The 16,939-nt window shown below is 46.8% G+C and overlaps 1 protein-coding gene across 15 annotated transcripts in view; it reads left to right on the top strand.

Annotated features, from left to right (window-relative positions):
- The window catches only part of PDE3A (phosphodiesterase 3A), a 355,481-nt gene that overhangs the window by 305,492 nt on the left and 33,050 nt on the right, over positions 1–16,939 (top strand). For all 15 annotated transcript variants that reach the window (XM_075602953.1, XM_075602952.1, XM_075602962.1 and 12 more), the window contains 3 exons: positions 7,029–7,245; positions 9,299–9,384; positions 14,512–14,699. In XM_075602953.1, coding sequence (XP_075459068.1) covers positions 7,029–7,245; positions 9,299–9,384; positions 14,512–14,699 — 491 coding nt within the window. The remainder of the gene's footprint in view (positions 1–7,028; positions 7,246–9,298; positions 9,385–14,511; positions 14,700–16,939) is intronic.

The raw sequence follows: 16,939 nt of genomic DNA, 5'->3' as shown, positions 1-16,939 counted from the left end.
AGCGCAATAGGTAAACAACAGCATTAGGCAAAGGGAGAAAGTGCCACGAAGAGCTTGCAATCTAAGTGCGCTTTCATTTTATATCTGAGTGCTGCACAGTACTACAGAACATACTGTAGGTGTTTTGATTATCCCCTATTTGTTTAATCATATGGGATGGATGGCTCACTGCACGGCTTCAATCCATATTTTCCACCCAGAACATGGTGTGAAAACGTATTTAAAAAACCCCATAGGAAACAAGACGCCTTTGACTGGTTTGGTTATTAGATTTCTCCTTTTGTTACATCACTTTACATTACTTCCTTGTGCTGAATTTTAATACAATAATAATGGCCCGACCTCTGCTGTGCTGAGCATCCATTTTTCATTGTTGGCGATCATCGTTACCCATCCATCTTCCACATGGAAGTATTAATGCTGTGCGTGCAGGTCCCCAGCCATTACTAGCTGACCCAAAAGTGGCATATTGATGTATGTACCAATATAAGGATCCAAGGTAAGCCCCCGTGCAGACATTGCTGCCGTGACCTGCAGGGCAGAATGTGCTGTATTGAGCTACTGTACTTCTAAACCCCAATAGTATAAATGGAAAACACGATCAATAAATGTAAATGTAGATTGTGGTTCTGCAGAACCTTAGCAATGCACTTTTATTGACACATGAAATTAGAGTTATGCCAGGGAGTTATTACTAAGGGGGAAGGGTTTGGCTCAGTGGCGGATTTCACATTAGGCAGATATCCCCGGGCCTAGGGCAGTAACATTTTGGGGCAGCACATTTTCATTCTTTTACTTTCCCCCATATACAGAGGCCCCGCTCTCTTCCTACGGATTTCCGGAAGAGCGCGGGGCCTCTGTAAAGGTCTCACACCTTCTCCTTCATGCCGCCCTCATCCTTCTTCTGCAGCATCACATGGCGAAGCGTTGCCATGACAATGTGATGTCGCGTTGTCATGGAAATGCGCCGTCACAACATCATTTGACGCCATGAAGCAGCAGAGGAAGGAGGACGGGGCTTAAGGAAGAGGCGGCTCTGGCAGCAAAACGGTAAGTGCCTATGGGCGGCAACATATTGACTCCGCCATTGGTGGGGACTGTGTCTTCTGTTTCTCTCTCCTTGGGAGCAAAATAATGAACAGGCTACATTTCCAATTACCGTGTGCTAGATATGGGGTGCGCAATCTTCCTGCGCTGCACCCCCTGTCTGCTCTCCCCTGTGCTAGAACAACATGGCAAAGGAAAAGAACCATTTCATAGTACCGTGTTCTAGAACAATGTGGCAAAGGAAAATAACCACTTCATAGTACCATGTGCTAGAACATCATGGCAATGGAAAATAGCCATTTCATAGTACTGTGTGCTAGAACAACGTGGCAAAGAAAAAGAACCATTTCATAGTACCATGTTCTAGAACATCATGGCAATGGAAAATAGCCATTTCATAGAACTAAGCTGACATTGTGCAGTTTCATTTCTACAAAAACATCATATTTGTTGTCACTGAATTTGTTTCCTTTTAACCCTGCGAGTGCTAAATGGCTTGAAATACATGTATTTACTTGTTCATTTTACTATTAAATGGCTAACTGGGGTTGTGAGCCAAACCAAGGCGTTAAATATAATTCAGTGACTAATCCCATTGTTTATTTTTTTGTATTCATTTTTTGATATTGATAAACTACTGTACTTTATGTATTCTGAATTTCAGAATGTCATAAACAATGTATAAAGGGTGTAAATCCCGGGACTTGAAGATTGGGGTTTTTTTTTACACCTGTTTATAAAACAGACTAACCATGGTCCCAGGGTTTCTTATAATTAATCCAGATTATCAGCATGGCAATATCTTTTATGTGTAATAGTAAAATGTAACTAAGCGCACTCAGAAAAACTGCAGACAATTAACAGCATGTAAAATACTTTTACAAAATGTGCCAAATGTTTTAGATCAAATATACATTGTTACCAAAAAGCATACACAAAAAAACTCTGGTTCAGTCTCTTTAAAAAGGAATCACCTTCCAATGAATCCACAAAACGACTTACATAAACTGACACACACGCCCAGGGAAGCGTTTCGGCAACAGCACTTTGTCAGGATTCTCTGTTGCCCGAAACGCAGAGTCTCTCTGGGAGGGTGTGTAACCCTATCTGTGCCTTTTTATTATATGCATTATGTTCTATTATGGATTCACCTTCTGTGTTAGCGACGGAGATTCTCTGTATGTTTTATTGAAATATAATGTGGAGATTATTGCCACTCTGGTGCCCCTCTTTCTTATACAAAGTTAGTTATTTTGATGATTGAAATGTTCCCCTTTATTTTTGTATCATAATATCTTTTATGTCCCCTCAAACCTGGTGGAGATGTGTGACAAAAGAAATGGAAAATAAAAGCATACAGTATAGGGCGACGATACATTTGATAACCCCATTATTATATGCACATCTCCCAACTCCTCCCTGTACTCATAGAAACTTCCTAAATCACAGCATTGAATTAGATGGCGTCCTTTCATCCGGTATCTCACACCTCAGTGTTCTTTGATACATTGATGCAGGAAATAGAGGATGAAAGACCCGTTCCATATGGTGGAAACTAAAAGCACGGTAATTGGCCATTAACAATACATCAACATCCACTGCAGAGAACGCAAGTGAAGAGACGTTCAGTGTGGCACCATGCACCTTGTCAGCTTTACATTGGCCACGCTTCTCACCATAATGCCTATTGGGTGCGTTTATTTATTTATAAAATGTGTTACCAGGAAGTAATACATTGAGAGTGGCCTCTCGTTTTCAGGTATGTCGTGGGCACAGAGTTATGATAATACATGGTTGTATTGAATGAATAGTGGTAAAACATTCAATTTACAAACATTTCGTGGACAGTTAGAGATAATATATGATTATGAGCGTATTCAACAGTAACAGATAAGGTTAACTTGTGTTAGGAGAGGTAGGATAGGCCTGCAATGTGCTGTGTTAGCAGAGGTAGGATAGGCCTGCAATGTGCTGTGTTTGGAGATGTAGGATAGGCCTGCAATGTGCTGTGTTAGGAGAGGTAGGATAGGCCTGCAATGTGCTGTGTTAGGAGAGGTAGGATAGGCCTGCAATGTGCTGTGTTAGGAGAGGTAGGATAGACCTGCAATGTGCTGTGTTAGGAGAGGTAGGATAGACCTGCAATGTGCTGTGTTAGCAGAGGTAGGATAGGCCTGCAATGTGCTGTGTTTGGAGAGGTAGGATAGGCCTGCAATGTGCTGTTAGGAGAGGTAGGATAGGCCTACAATGTGCTGTGTTAGGAGAGGTAGGACAGGCCTGCAATGTGCTGTGTTAGCAGAGGTAGGACAGGTCTGCAATGTGCTGTGTGAGGAGAGGTAGGACAGGCCTGCAATGTGCTGTGTTAGGAGCGGTAGGACAGGCCTGCAATGTGCTATTAGAAGAGGTAGGATAGGCCTGCAATGTGCTGTGTTAGGAGCGGTAGGACAGGCCTGCAATGTGCTGTTAGAAGAGGTAGGATAGGCCTGCAATGTGCTGTGTTAGGAGAGGTAGGACAGGCCTGCAATGTGCTGTGTTAGGAGAGGTAGGATAGACCTGGAGTGTGCTGTGTTAGGAGAGGTAGGATAGACCTGGAGTGTGCTGTGTTAGGAGAAGTAGGATAGGCCTGCAATGTGCTGTGTTAGAAGAGGTAGGATAGGCCTGCAATGTGCTGTGTTAGGAGAGGTAGGATAGGCCTGCAATGTGCTGTGTTAGGAGAGGTAGGATAGGCCTGCAATGTGCTGTATTAGGAGAGGCAGGATATGCCTGCAATGTGCTGTGTTAGGAGAGGTAGGATAGGCCTGCAATGTGCTGTTAGGAGAGGTAGGATAGACCTGCAATGTGCTGTGTTAGGAGAGGTAGGACAGGCCTGCAATGTGCTGTGTTAGAAGAGGTACGATAGGCCTGCAATGTGCTGTGTTAGGAGATGTAGGACAGGCCTGCAATGTGCTGTGTTTGGAGAGGTAGGATAGGCCTGCAATGTGCTGTGTTAGCAGAGGTAGGATAGGCCTGCAATGTGCTGTGTTTGGAGAGGTAGGATAGGCCTGCAATGTGCTGTGTTAGGAGAGGTAGGATAGACCTGCAATGTGCTGTGTTAGCAGAGGTAGGATAGGCCTGCAATGTGCTGTGTTTGGAGAGGTAGGATAGGCCTGCAATGTGCTGTGTTAGGAGAGGTAGGATAGACCTGCAATGTGCTGTGTTAGCAGAGGTAGGATAGGCCTGCAATGTGCTGTGTTAGGAGAGGTAGGATAGGCCTGCAATGTGCTGTGTTAGGAGAGGTAGGATAGGCCTGCAATGTGCTGTTAGGAGAGGTAGGATAGGCCTGCAATGTGCTGTGTTATGAGAGATAGGATAGGCCTGCAATGTGCTGTGTTAGGAGAGGTAGGATAGGCCTGCAATGTGCTGTGTTAGGAGAGGTAGGACAGGCCTGCAATGTGATGTGTTAGAAGAGGTAGGATAGGCCTGCAATGTGCTGTTAGGAGAGTTAGGATAGACCTGCAATGTGCTGTGTTAGGAGAGGTAGGATAGGCCTGCAATGAGCTGTGTTAGGAGAGGTAGGACATGTCTGCAATGTTCTGTTAGGAGAGTTAGGATAGACCTGCAATGTGCTGTGTTAGGAGAGGTAGGATAGGCCAGCAATGTGCTGTGTTAGGAGAGGTAGGATAGGCCTGCAATGTGCTGTGTTAGGAGAGATAGGATGGGCCTGCAATGTGCTGTGTTAGGAGCGGTAGGACAGGCCTGCAATGTGCTGTTAGAAGAGGTAGGATAGGGCTGCAATGTGCTGTGTTAGGAGAGGTAGGATAGGCCTGCAATGTGCTGTGTTAGGAGAGGTAGGATAGGCCTGCAATGTGCTGTGTTAGAAGAGGTAGGACAGGCCTGCAATGTGTTATGTTAGGAGAGGTAGGATAGGCCTGCAATGGGCTGTGTTAGGAGAGGTAGGAAAGGTCTGCAATGTGCTGTGTTAGGAGAGGTAGGACAGGCCTGCAATGTGCCGTGTTAGGAGAGGTAGGATAGGTCTGCAATGTGCCGTGTTAGGAGAGGTAGGATACACCTGCAATGTGCTGTGTTAGGAGAGGTAGGATAGGCCTGCAATGTGCTGTTAGGAGAGGTAGGATAGGCCTGCAATGTGCTTTTAAGAGAGGTAGGATAGACCTGCAATGTGCTGTGTTAGGAGAGGTAGGATAGGCCCGCAATGTGCTGTGTTAGAAGAGGTAGGGTAGGCTTGCAATGTGCTGTGTTAGGAGAGGTAGGATAGGCCTGCAATGTGCTGTGTTAGGAGAGGTAGGATAGGCCTGCAATGTGCTGTGTTAGGAGCGGTAGGACAGGCCTGCAATGTGCTGTGTTAGGAGAGGTAGGATAGGCCTGCAATGTGCTGTGTTAGGAGAGGTAGGATAGACCTGCAATGTGCTGTGTTAGCAGAGGTAGGATAGGCCTGCAATGTGCTGTGTTTGGAGAGGTAGGATAGGCCTGCAATGTGCTGTGTTAGGAGAGGTAGGATAGACCTGCAATGTGCTGTGTTAGCAGAGGTAGGATAGGCCTGCAATGTGCTGTGTTAGGAGAGGTAGGATAGGCCTGCAATGTGCTGTGTTAGGAGAGGTAGGATAGGCCTGCAATGTGCTGTTAGGAGAGGTAGGATAGGCCTGCAATGTGCTGTGTTATGAGAGATAGGATAGGCCTGCAATGTGCTGTGTTAGAAGAGGTAGGATAGGCCTGCAATGTGCTGTGTTAGGAGAGGTAGGACAGGCCCGCAATGTGATGTGTTAGAAGAGGTAGGATAGGCCTGCAATGTGCTGTTAGGAGAGTTAGGATAGACCTGCAATGTGCTGTGTTAGGAGAGGTAGGATAGGCCTGCAATGAGCTGTGTTAGGAGAGGTAGGACATGTCTGCAATGTTCTGTTAGGAGAGTTAGGATAGACCTGCAATGTGCTGTGTTAGGAGAGGTAGGATAGGCCAGCAATGTGCTGTGTTAGGAGAGGTAGGATAGGCCTGCAATGTGCTGTGTTAGGAGAGATAGGACAGGCCTGCAATGTGCTGTGTTAGGAGCGGTAGGACAGGCCTGCAATGTGCTGTTAGAAGAGGTAGGATAGGGCTGCAATGTGCTGTGTTAGGAGAGGTAGGATAGGCCTGCAATGTGCTGTGTTAGGAGAGGTAGGATAGGCCTGCAATGTGCTGTGTTAGAAGAGGTAGGACAGGCCTGCAATGTGTTATGTTAGGAGAGGTAGGATAGGCCTGCAATGGGCTGTGTTAGGAGAGGTAGGAAAGGTCTGCAATGTGCTGTGTTAGGAGAGGTAGGACAGGCCTGCAATGTGCCGTGTTAGGAGAGGTAGGATAGGTCTGCAATGTGCCGTGTTAGGAGAGGTAGGATACACCTGCAATGTGCTGTGTTAGGAGAGGTAGGATAGGCCTGCAATGTGCTGTTAGAAGAGGTAGGATAGGCCTGCAATGTGCTTTTTAGAGAGGTAGGATAGACCTGCAATGTGCTGTGTTAGGAGAGGTAGGATAGGCCCGCAATGTGCTGTGTTAGGAGAGGTAGGGTAGGCTTGCAATGTGCTGTGTTAGGAGAGGTAGGATAGGCCTGCAATGTGCTGTGTTAGGAGAGGTAGGATAGGCCTGCAATGTGCTGTGTTAGGAGCGGTAGGACAGGCCTGCAATGTGCTGTGTTAGGAGAGGTAGGATAGCCCTGCAATGTGCTGTGTTAGAAGACTTTACCCAATGCAGTAACTGAGCAGCAAATGCCAGCAAACGGCTGACACCCTTTGGCTTCCCTTTGGCTGTCCACCTTTGGGGCGATGCAGATATAGGCTGAACGGGTTCTGGATGAATTCATCTGTGCTTTGAAATTCCTTCGTCCGGCCAAGGGTTAACATCTGTCTTTGCTTACTGCTATGTGTCTCGACATTTTAATGCCGAAGTTGCCATTGTACTATCCTTGGCTTTAGATTTAATAGTAATGCCTTGTGTTTTGTTCTTGCTCTCGTTCTTTTAAGGTATCCCTACAAGCATTTCACCTCTCTCCTCACCATGCCATTCGCCCCTCCAAGGAACACCATCCCCCAGCCCTACCATCAAAACGCCACCTGTACAGTTCTCCGATTCTACTGATGTCATCGGGTCAGGCCTGAACCCACACAAGGCCTTAGTATGTACAAAGAGTGCACCAGCCATTCCTGAGCAGTTTCTTGGACCACCCGTTATCTGTTGTAGGTAAGGTTATTACTGTATTTAAGCAGCAATGCTCCCCAGAAGCCGATGTGAGTTTAACTCATATAATGTCAGTATCTCGCCCCCTAAGCATGTCCGGTTCTTAAAGAAAATATGTTGGGGGGGAGGAGGGGGGTTGTGTGGTGAAAATTATGATTTTCTTAATCTCAAACTTCTGAGGTTACCATGGTAACCTTTAGAATGCACTGGGCTTTGGGAGACAGCTCCATTTTAACCTCTCGCACACTTAATATGTCAAAACGCACATATCTCCTAAACGGAGCATGAGATGTTAAAAATAAAAACAATATTGGAAAAGGCAAGAAGAGATCTCTTAAAGTAAGTAAGAAATAAAAAAAATGCATACAAAAATGATTAGTGTGAAATGCTGCTTTGAACCATATTTTTTCCTACTCTTAAAAAGCTACTAAAAAAATAGAGAAAATATAACATTGCTAAAGCATGATGGGACAACAGTCCAAACGATTACCTTTACTGCGTCTGTAACTGTTATTCTGGACAAAGTATTTAGGCACAATAGTGAGTTTATTTTTTTTCATTATTCATAAACAGTGATCGAAAGTAGTCTGAGTCCAAGAATAAATAGATTGCAGAGTTGAAATCTTAAACATTAATACACACCATTTAAAAAAATAAAATAAACATACTGTATGGTGGAAAAGAACAAAAAAGTTATATATATATATATATATCATCTCCAAGATTTAACCTGTTAAAATATGTTAACACATCTGAGATGCCAGGAAATACTCATTTGAATATGAACAATGAAACAAATGTAGATTATTTACCTGTCATTTCAGGTGTGCTCACAGGTATTGTATCTCTCCGTGTGTTATATGGTGTTTTAGGAGATATATAATTCAATGAGTAATCTACTAAGCAGGACTCTCTCTCTTTGAGGAGAGATCTCCTAAATTGATCTCTCTCACTCACTTTCACTCTCCCCCACCCCCCCCCCCCCCTTTTCCTCCCGCTCTCCCCCTCTCCGTCCCCACTAACTTGGCGAATCTCTTGTATACATTTTCACAAACTTTTTAGGCAAACATTTTGCACATCATTACTCATCAACCCCATGTCTATGTCACCCCATTAGCATATTTCAGCCCCCTTTTCTGGATGGTATTCGGAATTATTTCTTCACAAAGGAGGGATACTGCAATTGAGTAAAGTGATGTTTAGTTTGAGTCATTAAGTTCCATTTGATTGTTTTCTCTCTTCCAGCCAAACTTTTTAATTGCGCTTCCCAAAAACATTACAGAGAAACGCAAATCCAACAGTTCAGTTTTTGAAAAACAAACATGTCATTGTCTGTTTCCTGAAAATGATACAATGATTTCCAATAATGTTGCAATGGAGCCCCGTACATGTCATTGCAATCGCAGGGAGTCAAGAAAAACAACCACGCTCTGTCAGTCTCCATAGTTTTATTGTTATTGATGAGTTTGTCGTTTGTGTTTGTTCCACTTTATTTTGTGTTCCATTGTATCCAGATGCTTCAATCCCTGTCTATGTCAGTCAGTCAGTCAGTAAGGGCGCCCTGCACTATCTGAACCGCTGCTGTTTGGTCTCAGTAACTCGTTATTATACTTTAGGGTCCTGTTATACTCTGTGGTCATTTGAGTTTAGGTGCTTGTCAGGGCTATCCTTTGTTTGTACTAGCGGTGTTAACTGGCCCTTGGGGATGAGCTGAGAGCCCTGCTTTAAGATGTATGGAACTGCAACATAGCAAATAATACGAACGTTAATTAACCCTACAGTGATGGGAAATGCTGCTAAATATTATCATTTTTACTATCATTTATAATGCGCTAGTATATTCCGCAGTACACAAATAGGACATCATTGCACAATCTACTTTACCGTTTGTCTTTTCAAGCACATACGCTTTAAGCAGTAATGTCACCTTTCTCAACACATTATTTAGTTAGAAACAATGCAGTACCTCTGGTAGAGAAAGGGTTAAGGATTTACACATGGGTATAATTAAAACAATGACTGCAATAATTCATATACTGCATATTGTGTATTTCAGCTGTGGAAGACCATACAGCCAGAGAAATGCCAGTGATCGGGCAGAGGAAGCAGGCGATGCAGCAACAGTTTCCCAGAACAGAACAGGTATTTCTTCTGTACTGCAAATCTCCTATGTACATACATTCTCATCACAATGTAAGGGCAGTTACAGTGTGGCATTCAAAGGTTGGACATCCTTTTAGAAAGGAAAGGTATACAGGGATATACCGTATAGGTAAACACGGGAAGGATGTTGATCCAGGGAGTAATCTGATTGCCAATTTTTGGAGTCAGGAAGGAATTTATTTTCCCCCTTATGAGATATAATTGGATGATATGTCACTGGGGTTTTTTGTTTGCCTTACTCTGGATCAATGAGGAAGTATAGATATAGGATAAAGGATCTGTTGTGTAAATTTAGCATAGGTTGAACTTGATGGACACGTTTTTTTCAACCTCATCTACTATGTAAGTGGGTAAGTGTGTAAGTGTGTAAGTGTGTAAGTATGTAACAACATATTGAGATGCCCACTTACCTAGGCCTTCTCAGAGTGGAAAACCCCAGCGCAAGCTCCAAAAATGAGGGGAAACAAAAAGACCCGAATAATATCGTGCAGCAGTGATAACAGTATATTATTATTATCTATACAGTATATATAAATTCCAAAGGTTAGTGCGGTGAATCTGATTGGTCCTCAGCCTCTGGCCAATCAGATTGGTGGCTCTATGATGTCACCCAACTGCCACTCTTTTCCCCCTCGGCCTCAGCACACACAGACAGACACACACAGACACACACACCTCTCCCCCCCCCCCCCCATCACACTCACCCTCACGTGCGCCGCCCTGCACTGGCTCCCGGACGGAGGAGACTTCAGGCTCCTCCTCCCTCGCTCCCAACCGGCTCCCGGACGGAGGGGAAGCGAGCCGCGGCCCCCCTGCCCCAGCCACCAACTTCAGGCTCCTCCCCCCTCGCTCCCAACCAGCTCCCGGATGGAGGGGAAGCGCGGCGCGGCCCTCCTGCCCGAGCCGCCAACGCTAACTTCCCTCCCCGGCGCTCCCTTACCTCCGGTGTCTGCGCGGGCCGGGACATGGCCGCTGGGGGGCCAAGCAGCCTCCTCGAATCTGCGCCAGTCCCACAATCCACCACCTCTCACTCCCGTCGTGTGTGTGTGTGGAGAAGGACATTTTGCTCCAGCCAACAATTTGTGCCTCAGCCGGTAAGATGGCAGCGCCGAGTGGACAGGCAGTGGGCGGGCAGCCTCCGGAAGGACTCCCTTCCCCCTGCAGCTGCCCCCGGTAAGATGGCGGCGCCCAGCGGACAGGCGCTGGCGCAGGGGGGGAGTCAGGAGAGGGGGGGCGAGTCAAGAGAGGGACGAGGGAGTCAGGAGAGGGGGTGGTCAGGAGAGGGGGGGGAGTCAGGAGAGGGGGGGGTTAGGAGAGGGGGGGGAGTCAGGAGAGGGGGGGAGTCAGGAGAGGGGGGAGTCAAGAGAGGGGGGGGGTCAGGAGAGGGGGGGAGAGGGAGTCAGGAGAGGGGGGGGAGAGAGGGAGTCAGGAGAGGGGTGAGAGAGGAAGTCAGGAGAGGGGGGGGGGAGAGGGAGTCAGGAGAGGGGAGGGAGAGGGTGTCAGGAGAGGGGGGGAGAGAGGGAGTCAGGAGAGGGGGGGAGAGAGGGAGTCAGGAGAGATGGTGGGGGGATTCTGGAGAGAGGGGGGGAAGACGACTGACACACACACTCACTGACTGACTGACACACACTTCCCCACTCAGTCAGCTCAGCTGCCAAACACACGGGGGGCACGGAGCTGTGAACAGGGGGGGGGGAGGGGCTGTGAGCGGGGGGGGGGGAAACAAAGCATTGAATGGGGGGGGGGATCCGAGCTGTGGAAAGTGGGGGGAGGGGGGCGCAGCTCTGAACAGCTGTGAAGAGGGGGGGGAAGGGAGTTGAGAGGGAGGATGGGGGAGCCAGAACATTACATCACGGGCAACGCCGGGTATATCAGCTAGTAATAATTATTGGCCTTTTTCTTTCCCCTTGTTTTGGAAGTGACACTGAATTGTTCCCTTTATGGGACGGGGGAACGGTCTGACCAGCTGCATTGTCCATCAACATCAGGAAAGTTTAAGGTCTAATAACAGATAATACTGGATCGATAGAGGTGTTCAGTGTTCACGTTTTTATCACCTTATGTTTTGCACTTTATAGACAACACGGGTCATTTGTTAGCACTTTTTGCTTTATTTTGGTTTGGTCTTAAATCTAATATGCATTTAACACTTGACAGGCCCAAAACTAGAACAGAAGCGCCTTCGGTCCTCTTGTACATTGGCAAGTTGTTACCTGTTAAAGAGAAACTCATTCACCTGGTCAATTATATTCAAGGGGCTCGATAAAAAAATTAATCCCTTTATAAATATGTCAAGATGCTTGAATGGCTGTTAATGATCACTAAGATGTTGTACTGTATTGTATGTGTTTATTTATATAGCGCCAAAAGTGTACTCAGTGCTTCACAAAGAATACAGTACAGGGAATAATACCATAAGTGCAGCAAAAATCAGACAATGGGAAAGGAAATCCCTGCCCCGAAGAGCTTACAATCTAAGAGCGTGTCTATCTTATATCTATGTTCTTGTATTTATAATAATCAAAAGAGAAATGGACATTATTTGATGTGCCTGGCCCAAGAGAACTATAACATGGGGAACCTTGCTTTATACAGATGTAATTTATTAATGTTATCATGGTAAGACACATATAACAAAGGGTGGAGCAGAGATTGGAAGTTCTGGTCCTCAAGGGACACAATGTGTGTCATATTGCAAGTGAGTTTGTATTGTAGCTTGGCCGGTTGATACATTTATATGTGTTAAACACAAGTCATTTTCTTTCCTTCCATGGTTGGATTCTAATAGCATATAGCAGCGGTGGCCAACTCCAGTCCTCAAGGGCCACCAACAGGTCAGGTTTTAAGGATATCCCTGCTTCAGCACAGGTGACTCAGCCAACGTCCGATTAAGCCACTGATTGAGTCACCTGTGCTGAAGCAGGGATATCCTTAAAACCTGACCTGTTGGTGGCCCTTGAGGACTGGAGTTTGCTGCCCCTGCTATATACTGTAGATAGATGTAAAAGAAGTAAAAGATGTAGCTTTCTATTACACAGGTATAGAAATAACATGTGTAACGGGTATTCCACCCCACCCAATCGCATATATAGTGTGGGTGCGTAGAACATATATTGTTACTCAGGTGTGGTGCGTTACCTGTTGGCTCCCAGGAGGGCTGAGCTTCCGCCACGGGGAACCTGGGGCAATTATACTATGGGTATTCTCTTACGATGCAGCGCCTCCACCTGCGATGGCTCCCACCATAAGGGGGAGTGGTTCCTCGCAGGACAAACAATAATGATCACATAGACAGCAAGGTATAATAACTAATGATTTTACTCACATGTATGAATAACCTGTGTCCCTCTCACGAGGAGACACTAACCGTGACGTCTCGCAGGACGATTCTCCAACACCAAGTGATCCCACCCAGTGTCCAAAGAACCCCACCCAATGTCCCGTACTCCTACAGAGAGTCTATGGGTGACTGCGCAGTCACTAATTACGCTAAGGGCCCGGTGGTGCACTTATGTATTAGATACCTGCCGAGCACTCCGGTGCTCGGGTCAGCAATCTTCACAAAGGGTCAGACGTGTGATGAATCCGTCTGATCCTCCAACCGAACTCCGGCACGTGCGGACCTCCAGGGCGGTCCCACTCTGGAATCATCTCTGTGGACCCCAACGTGGGTCCAACCGCTTCCACAGGAACAGCAGCAGCCGCTGTGTCCCTATCTATCTAAGTGGTACTAACGTGACAGGAACCCTAACCTAGGGCCTGTCCCTGTAGTACAGCAACCTGTAGTGGCTTGGGCAAATCCTCGGGGCCTACAGGGGTTAATGACCTATCCCGCTCCCCTAACTATCCAAGTCCCTTACAGCTTCTCTAAATGCTGCCAGCCAACGTGCTGCGCAACAAGGTGCCTGCCTGTCAGACCTCACAGCACTGACCGCCGTGACTCTGACAAGGCAGCACTCTAACGCTAAGGGCAGCGTCCCTATCTTGGGCCTCCCTCAGCAATTAACCCACTACCCTAGTGGGGGGTTGGGGCCTACCTGGGGTGTGGGTACCTATAGGGCCGCAGGAGCTGCACTCGCTCCCCGCGCCCTTCCTTCCCTCACAGTTCCCCTGCTCCAACTGCAACTCCTGAGTGACAGGGTCCCTCTCTCTAGAGCAGTCCCTGGCAACACTCTCTCTGGGGTGATTAGCTACCTCAGACCCTGGGGGTGCAGGCCTAGTACAGGGAGCCTCTCTCTCCTGTACCCTACCTCCTTCCCTCTGCTGCTCCGGTCTCTCACTGCTCAACGTGCTGCAAGCCCGCGAATTGTATCCACTTGCCTGCCTGTGGATCTTCAGCCCTATTGGCTCCCTGGTGTCACATGGGGCATACAGAGGCTCATGGGACTCGTAGTCCCTGCTCAGAGCCTTCCCTGGTAGGCTAGGGGTTTGCGGGCTTTCTCCTCCCTCTCCTGCGCCTGCGCAAGCTTTATGGGGCTGCCTCAACATCTCCCTGCCTAACCTAGCCCTCGCGCAACTCCGTCCTGACTCTGGTGGCTGTACTGCGCATGCGCGACCCCTGCGCATGCGCAACCTAAGGGGCAATGGCGGCGCCCTATCCGCCAGCCGCCGGGACCTTAGAGACGCGATCGCGGCCTTAGCAATGGCCTGATCACGTCCCCGGCAACCGGCCGCATGTGGGGTAAGCCGCGCTGCTCCCTGCTCCAGCCCCCACCCTTGGAAGCAGCCGTCGGGCCCGTCGGCACCCGTGACCGCGCTGCACAAGGGGAGGGGGGTCTCCCGGAGCCACGGGAGCTCCAGGCTACACATGTATGTGTTCATTTAAGTGTATACTGTATGTCTGATTAGTGCTTGGATTATTTCTGTATTTGTTGTAATAGAAGTTGGCAATACATAAATACGGGTCTCGGTGCTCTTTTTGGGTGCAAATGACAAATTGTGCCACGAAAGAGATATGTTTTTGAACACGACATTTGTTGCAGATACTATTCTCTCGTAGTAATTTCTATAACATGTATTGTACATCCTGCTGAGATACATAATATCACAGCAAAGCAGCAAGAATTCCTATAGCTCTCACAATTAGCAGCTGGGTTTTTGTTCCAGATGATCCAGCTCACACCACTTCGGACTATGACAGCACCCATGAAACGAATAACAGTGACAGCAGTGACATTGTACAGAATGACGATGACGCAGAATGCGCAAAAGATCTGACCCAATCCAGGAAAGGCTCTGTTTGCAGGACCTACAGACCAGACACCATTATTTTGCACCCTTTAATACCAACAGAGGTACGTTTTTAAAAGTAATTATATACGCAACATCGTGTTGAATCTTGATCTGCTAAAGCAAAAGCACGGTTACAATGATATTTCTCTAAAGGTAAAGCAGAATGTGCGTGTGTGTGTTTATACAGTTGATGAAAGAGTATGTGAAAGAACCATTCTAAGTTCTTTCAAAACTAAAGCTGTCTCACATTTTAACCTGTAGTTTTAACTGTTACATACGCCTATAATATATATTATCTCTTACTGTGCATGCAATGTCTTGTATATAATGTATAAACCTTTTCCCTTAATGTAACTACAGCAGGGCCCCGCTTCTCGGCGCTCCGCTTTTCGGCGATCCGCCGGCACCGAGAAGGGGCCGCCATGTTGGATCCTAAGTCGCGCATGCGCGGAACGGGCAGTTGCGCCCGGCGCACATGCGCAGACCGTAGTTTGTGTGCGCAGACCATAGGTCGTGCATGCGCAGAATGGCGGAAAATGCCAGTTTGCGCATGCGCAGAACTGAAATTCGCCAGATCTGCTTTCCGGCGATTTTCACTATACGGCGGGCCCCTGTAACGGAACCCGCCGTATACCCGCCGTATACCCGGGGCCCTCCTGTATGTATTTGTCATCATAACTCCATGCTCAGGACATACTTGGAAACGAGAGGTAACTCTCACTGTATTACTGCCTGGTGACACATTTTATAAATAAATAAATATATAAAAGACAATGGGGCTTATTCTATAAGGTCCGAGTGCGCCGATCCGCGCGGTCTGCACGGAAAGCCCGATTAAAGTGATTGAACAGACCGTGGTGATCAGCGCTTCCGGAGCTTATAAAACAGGACAAGCAAACTCCAGTCCTCAGGGACCACCAACAGGTCAGGTTTTCAGGAAATCCCTGCTTCAGCACTGGTGGTGCAGTCGAAGACTGAGCCACTGATAGAGCCACCTGTGCTGAAGCAGGGATATCCTTAAAACCTGACGGTGGCCCCTGAGGACTGGAATTGGCCACCTCTGTTATACAATATGCCCCAATGTGCTATCCTTGTGATATAAATACGTTTTTTGATTAACGTGTTAATAGTTAAATCACGTAACATTGTTCTTTAAGTTACAGCGTGGAACTGCATTTAAGAATCACAATGGCCCAGATGCAAAAGCAAAGCTTTAACACCCAATGCCATGGAGGGGAATTAATGGCTTGCCAACGCTTAGCAACCTTTTATGGGCCTGAGCCAAAGTGGGCAAGGTGTATTAAAGACGTCAGAATTAGATGAATACCTGCGGTTAATGTGAAACAAGGAGACTAATTACCTACATATACAGCTCAACCCCGTTATAACGCGATCCGTTACAGCGCGGATCCACTTATAGCGCGATGCAAGCGTGGCTCCCAATTTTCGTATTTATGAATACTTTACAACACGATTATTGGCGTCTTAAATACTTTATTGTACAATGCATACAATGGTACATTATTTCTAACGCGATCCGCTTATAGCGCGATGTGATTCTTTGGACCCTAAGCACAGTGTTATAAGGGGGTTGAGCTGTACTAAACTACAATTGGGCTTAGTTTTCCGAATATTCCATTTGTTGTTTCTTTTTCAAAGCTGACTTGCCCTCAGATGCAACAAGAAGGAATGTGTAGGCTAGTGCTTGTTCTTCAAAATCTTTATTCTGATGATGTTGAAGCTCTGCAATTATTCTCCGTTACCCGTACTGTATGAAGGTCAATCCCAGCACCCGAGCAGTTTGGGGATTTATTGAGAACTGTCATTTCTGCAGAAAACGTTTGCTGCTTTTTACAATGCGCATGTATAGATTTGATGTACGTAACCTAGGATATTAGTAAAACAAGAAGGAATACCAGTGATCATTAGTGTTACATGCAGATGAATAGAGATGGAAAAATATGCTGATGTTATCCCCAAAAATACGTGTCGCGGTGTAAAATCCGCAAATGGATTTGGTCAGTTTCAATCCGCGCAGATTCATCAAAAACCACCATTGCGTATAACCTGTGGACGGATTTGTGGAAGCCAATCCGCGGATTCAGCAATACATTGCGCGGATTCTTAATCCAGCAACAGATTGCGTAATCCACGGAGTGTATCGGTAATAAGAATCCGCAAAACGCCAATCGCCCCTTCTGTGTTTGAACCGCTGAAATCCGCGGACCATCGGAACCGGCCGATCCGCTGCGGAACCAAATTCAACAAAAAAAAATCACCCATCTCTACATGAGCCCAACTT

The sequence above is a fragment of the Ascaphus truei genome, chromosome 5 (assembly GCF_040206685.1).
Source record: "Ascaphus truei isolate aAscTru1 chromosome 5, aAscTru1.hap1, whole genome shotgun sequence".
Classification (NCBI taxonomy): domain Eukaryota; kingdom Metazoa; phylum Chordata; class Amphibia; order Anura; family Ascaphidae; genus Ascaphus; species Ascaphus truei.
Note: the sequence above shows the minus strand (reverse complement) of the source record. Positions and strands in the feature narration are given on the sequence as shown.